A 6145-nucleotide genomic window follows, 5' to 3' on the forward strand; every position below is an offset into this window, starting at 1 on the left:
TTGAATTATTGGTTATGTGGAATAGGAACTCTTACTGGTACACAAAAAAATAATCTTGGCCTTTTCTCTTGTATTTCTGTAAGGGAGAGTTTGAGCTTGGAGGAGTGCAAGATGATTTTTCTAGAGCGTTAATAACAGTACCCTTCAGAAGTTTTAGGCAATATTTGTTACTTAACTACATTTTTTTTCTTTTCCCTTGCCCTAAAATTCATCACTTATTCACATAGCAGTCTGCATTAGTGTACTGTAAAACAAGGCATTAGCGAGGAAGCAAGACACTAAGACATTTCTTGACCGGAAAGAAAAGCTTTCTCACAATTTCTTGCATTATTTTCTTGGAAAATTTTTCTTCGGAACGAGAAAGAAAATCAAGATGGAGAACAATCGGAGAGAAAACGCATTGGTGTACGTACTGAAACAATTACAAGGAGTCGAGCATTTCAAGGATGCTCAAGAGAAGTTACAAAGGAGCATATACGAGAGAGGGTTTTTTCTCTGCAGAAAAGTTCAGGAAAAACTTCGGAGTAATGACAAGTTCGTCGAATTCCTAAAGCAACTGCAATTGTATAGCAGTGGAGTTATAGATCTGACCGAGTTTTTGAATCTGGTCGATGATGTACTTCAAGCTGATGTAGAAACTTGTTAACTTGTTCTAGTTTTCGATTCGTCTTTGTATTAATGTATATGGCAGGCAGGAACTAATTTAGATTCGTTTTTAATGCGTTGATGTAGAATGTTAAATCTGAGTTAGTTAATGCACGTTAAATTAGATGATTAAAAGCATTTATCCTTGCATCTGGTGCCCATTGTTCGAATGCCCCCTCTCCTTATCGCTCGTATGAAAACGTAAGGGAAAACTTCAGTGAATTTTGGCAATGTTACTGGATAGCAACGCAACCTTTACTTGTTGCTCCTCTTTTCCAACTCCATTCTTTCGTTGTTTTCCAAATCTTAGGAGTATGACTTGATTTTCATTACGACAGACTTGATTTTCATTCCTCCCGTAATGAAAATCATTGGGGAACGCATAGTTACAATGGTAAAACATCGCGACAAGAAAACATTGAAAACATTTTGGAAGGAACACTACCCACCAGACCCCGACAAGGGGTTACCAATATACCGAAATTGGGAGAAATTCAGTAGACAAGTCTCATGATCTGCATTTTTCTATCGATATAAAAATCTGGATTGGTATAAATAAAAGGTGCTGCACTAAAAACTTGCACCAGGGTAAGAATACAATTACTTCATTTACAAAGTCAAATTAACTTACACCCAAAACTGGTACTGGAGATCTCACGTATCTATATAATCTACAGACTGAATTGTCCTTACAAGCTCCTTCAAATTGGCTAGGACATGACGCGGTCCTAAGCTCTTAACGCCAATGTAATTCAAAAGCTGCTCTAAATCCTACACTAACAAAAGCAATGCTACGGTCAATATAGCCAAGCGTGACAATTTTAATGGTTAAGATAGTACATGAAGCAAAGCAAAACAAAAAGAAGAAAGTACAGTACAGATTTAGGTGGGTTAGCAGAAGAAAGACAAGTACAGAAGGATGACGTTAGAACACTAATACTATATTAAGCGTTTGCACAAGTCTTAAAACTAGATCCACGTTAATTTTTTATAAATTTGAACTAGAATGTAAGAATTGATGAATAATTCACTTATTTAACTATATATGAAATGATTCTGTGTTTAATTATTCGGATCTATGGTGTTGTTTGAGTATATATCCAGGCATTAAGGTAATTTGTCAATTTGAGATTTGCCTATATAAATAGCCTTTCCGTAATCAGATTTCAGACTGGCATGTTGATCGATAATTATGGAGAATTTTGATTTAATAAAAAAGTCTACTTGTTCTAGTTATGCTCCTCTTCTCTCTAGGAATTGTTCTTAGCGCTCCAAAATTGTCATTGTTCACTTACCTTTATTTTTTCCAATACGGAGGAGCACAGGATAAGTATTTTGGACTGCTAACAACAACTCCATTCTCCCTCTCTTGTACTCTTTCTTCATCTCTTCTACTTTCTCTCTCTATTCTACATTAATTGGGTATCAGGGTAAACTTTGTTGTAAATAACTTAAGTTACCAAGGTTACCATTACCGAAAAGCCCATTCAAAAGGACAACTTTAGCGCACACAAATGCACAAATGTCAAACAAATGAAAAGATAATAACCACACACCAAATAATAGGAATTACTCTAATCTGAATAGGTGTTATGGACCCCAAGGCATAAGACATGAACAAATTTGTACCTTGTTGAGTAAGAATAGAGCATAAGCGGCTCTCGTTGTGTCTTGGCCATCTAGAAAAAGAGGGAACTCCACATGCTTCACATCCATTGAAACCACTGTATGTGACGACACATCAGATGAAGTAGGCTCTACGGATGGTCCATAATCAATAATATAGGAATGGGAACCACCCAAACGCAATGGATAACGCAATGGAACTTTTAAGTACGAAGCTATAAGTAAGACAGCCTGCATTCAAAATCAATATAAATAGGGCATTCTTATTTAAAACAACTGCAGCTAAACAAACAAAACAAATAGGCCCCTAAGTAATGCACTTGAAACTGACAGCATGTTAAAGTAGAAGCTGCCAAATTCATCATGTATGAATTAGTAACTTAATAGTTTGTATCAAGCAAAGAAAGCGTACTACGCACATGACTGACATATCCAAGGGCTGTTGCAGACCTCTGAACCTCCTTTTTGTCAGTGAAAAAACTCATCATTTTAAAAGGCAGCATTGTCAAATGGAGACCTAAAATTGTCAATGTTCCTTGATTTGCAGGTTTAAATCGAGCAGAATTACCTGTAAAATTTGAAGAAGAAACACAAGAAAAATATAATCTGAGTACAGAAGAATACATTACCAAAGGTTATTACCCTTGACATGAAGCACATAATGATTATTTCAAAATAAATTTTCTTCAAGAGAAAATAAAACTGGATATGGATATTTTGATACTGTAGCCAATTAAATCATTAAGAATATATATCTCTATCAAACAAATAGATAAAACATTGCCATAGTAAACAAATATGATGTATGTGAAAAGCTTCAAGAGCAAACATCCGCATTGTGGACAGCCCTATTGTTCGAAAGGTACTGCGTTTTTTAATTTTCATTAAAAGTTTTGTTTATGAGTTGAAACTTAGTTTATCTTTAAAGTGTACAACAGAGTTTAAGGGTTAGAGTTTGTTTAGTTCTAGGGTGTAGGGCATTAGCCCAAACTTAAAATCTTAAACCATGGATGGAAGGGGAAATAACATAAATATTGAATAGCACAGGACATTCCAGTGCTGACATCAGTTGAGAGGCAGCCTCAAGTTCTACTCACATACATGCACACACACACACACATAATCTACTTCTAAAACATGATCCTGCATTGGAGATTGTGCACCGTCGACCAGCAAGAGATCCTGAAATCCGAGCAAGGAAAAGCTCACAATCCCAATCAGCAACACCATAAAGAATTGCCCATATTTTGAATAGAGATCTAGGTCATGCATTGAGAACTCGAAGAAACAATTTTAATAACAATACATTTATACTCAGACAACATTGACAAGTTAAACAAGCACTTATACAATTTAGGCACAAGAGAAACAAAAATTAAATAAAAATTAATTCAAATGAAAGCCACATCTTATGACAGTTGGGATTAGCAAATGTTGCCATGATATCCAGAATTTCATGAATGTGGATAGATAACATAGGAAAGAGTTGTAGTGATTGCTTGAAACATTAGCCTTTCTTTTCCTTCATTTAGCCATATGGGTATTCACTGATTTTTACCTCAGTTACTCTCTTTCAGATTCCACAAATTAAACAAGATATTGTAAGACATAAAACAATATCTCAGTAGCATTTACCTGATCTACTAGTGTTAGGAAATGATTCAAGTTCCTGTTCTTGTGCAGGACCCATAGTGAACTTTACAGGATATAGCAATGAAACTTGTGATATCATATGTTGTTGTCGCCTTCTTAGCATCTTTTGCAAGTTTTTAAGATTAACATACCCCTTGTCACAGGATAGTAGCTGATTTGACTCCTGTAACAAAAGCATAAATCAGATTTTCCACCAGACTGCATAAATCAATTACTAAAATGTAACAGTAACCTTTAAACATGAAAAAGTGCATTGAGAAGAAAAGTTATTGATTTTGCAGAAAAGTATAGCAAGCCAAATTTGGATTTTGTGGAAATGATCATAAAGCAAAAATAACATTAAAAGTGATAAAAAGAATCAGCCATGAAATGAAGCATATGCATGTATATACACAACTACAACTAGTTTTTGAATTCAAAAGTGACCCAATCTAAGTAATTAACAGTGCTTCCTAGTCATATATATATATTATTTACTAATGGTAAAACTTAAATTAGTCGCAATGAGATTTTGAAAGAGAATATGCAATAGCAAAAAGTTATTGTTTTCCAATACACGTCACAACCCAAAAATGTCTAGAGTTTATAATTCTTTTTTTTTTAGAAGAAACGATAACACTTTAACAAAATAATAACATGAATTACAAAATAGTGGATAAGAAATCCACCATCTAGCAAAACTAGCTACGACCTCTCAAATAGATATATTTACAAGTACATAACCTCCACCAAAATCATTTTACTGCTGCTAAGACCTCTCAAGTTTATAATTCATAAGTATACAAACTCTCAATGACAGTTTGGTACATAATAATCATAATCAATTTTACCTCCAACCGCTTCCTAGCAACAGATAGAGCTGTCCCAGCAACCAAAAGTGACCTAAGCTCTATACTAAGTTGCTCCTCTTTCTTTTTTGTATCCTCCACAGCAAACATAGAATACCTTGACATGTTTCCCATCACCATTTTTCTGGCCTCCAGTTTCTGCTGCATCTCCTCAAGCTCATTTGATCGTCTCAATGACTCAGCTTCAACCTGTCAACAACAATGCCGCCCGCTAACCCGCGGGCTAATCAATTAAGGCCCGATCAATCAAGTAACAACACAATGTGCTAGTGACGAGTCTGATGACTTTGTGCAAAATCAGAAAACAATTTCAATTAGTCCTCAATTTTCGTTTCTTACATCCACTCCGCAATCAAGGACAGAAATATTCTTTTATAGAATTAAATTACAACGTCCACAATTTCTACTTTCAGATCCTAATACCAGCAGTTTGGCTGAAACAAGATAAAATTATCAATAATATAATATAAAAATCGCCTTCTCATACTAACACCGGAACAGTTCTAACCAATTCCCCAAGTCTGTTAATCCAGCAATCATAAAAACCCAGTTATATCCAAATAACCAAGTAAAGAACTATTTAAACTTCAATTTCAAACTCCACAATAAATAAAATAAAACCTCCATAACCCTAATAAACTGCATTTTCTCAGAACATCAAAAGCACGAAAGTTGAGCATGCACTAGAACCCTACCTCAATGAGAGACTCGAGATTCCGCTGAATACTTTGCTTCTTGTCCTGAGCTTCGCTGAGAGCAGAAGAAAGACTCCATAACCTCACAATCTCTTGCTCGAATTCCTCCCATTCGATCACCTTCACATTTTCGAGATCGCTCTTCTTCGGCTCTGCAGGCTGGGCTCGATCTCGTTCCATTAAAAGTTGGAGAGATAGTTTCGATGCGGCTTGAATTTCAGACAAGGCCAGGGGATAGACTTCATCGTCCCAGAATCACCAATTAGGGTTCAGGACACATTTTCTCGGGAAAATGTTTTGGGGGTTTTTTTTTTTCTCGGGAAAATTTGTGTTTTTTATGGGTCGAATCGAGAAAATTTTGATTGGGATTCTTTGACCAGTTTGAAAGAAGGGTTCGATAAGCAAAGAATGACAAGTGGAAGAGAGACTGGAAGTTGGCGACGATTTGAGTGTCATTTTAAGCGGACCAAGCACATTGCTTTCAAAAAAAAAAAAAAAAAATGCAGATCGCTGTGCTAGTAAAGTGCAGTAGAGAAACTACCCTTCATGCACAACTAATTTAATCACATTATTATTAGCATGCTAAAGATATTTTTTATAACCGACATTACACACCTTTTAAGATGTTTTATAACACTAAAATCACTATTCACAATATCTGATTGAATCACATTATTG

At 35.3% G+C, this 6145-nt stretch overlaps 1 protein-coding gene across 4 annotated transcripts; it reads right to left on the minus strand.

Moving 5' to 3' along the window:
* Nucleotides 1–1175: 1175 nt before the first annotated feature.
* On the minus strand, nt 1176–5929 carry LOC103955249 (UV radiation resistance-associated gene protein). 4 transcript variants are annotated; one of them, XM_048573268.1, is made up of 5 exons: nt 5468–5929; nt 4755–4961; nt 3907–4087; nt 2684–2839; nt 1176–2369 (listed from the first exon to the last, which is right to left on the minus strand). In XM_048573268.1, exons 1-5 carry the CDS (start codon nt 5645–5647, stop codon nt 2236–2238), a joined length of 858 nt encoding a protein of 285 aa, XP_048429225.1. In that variant the 5' UTR covers nt 5648–5929; the 3' UTR covers nt 1176–2235. The 4 variants fall into 4 exon arrangements, with proteins under 4 accessions (XP_048429225.1, XP_048429224.1, XP_048429227.1 ...); XM_048573267.1 differs by having other exon boundaries at nt 1176–2502; nt 2691–2839; nt 5468–5928; XM_048573270.1 differs by having other exon boundaries at nt 2132–2369; nt 2691–2839; nt 5468–5923.
* Between the last annotated feature and the right edge of the window lie 216 nt (nt 5930–6145).

The sequence above is a fragment of a genome, unplaced genomic scaffold, assembly GCF_019419815.1.
Source record: "Pyrus x bretschneideri cultivar Hongxiangsu unplaced genomic scaffold, Pyrus_bretschneideri_v1 Contig65, whole genome shotgun sequence".
Classification (NCBI taxonomy): Eukaryota; Viridiplantae; Streptophyta; class Magnoliopsida; order Rosales; family Rosaceae; genus Pyrus; species Pyrus x bretschneideri.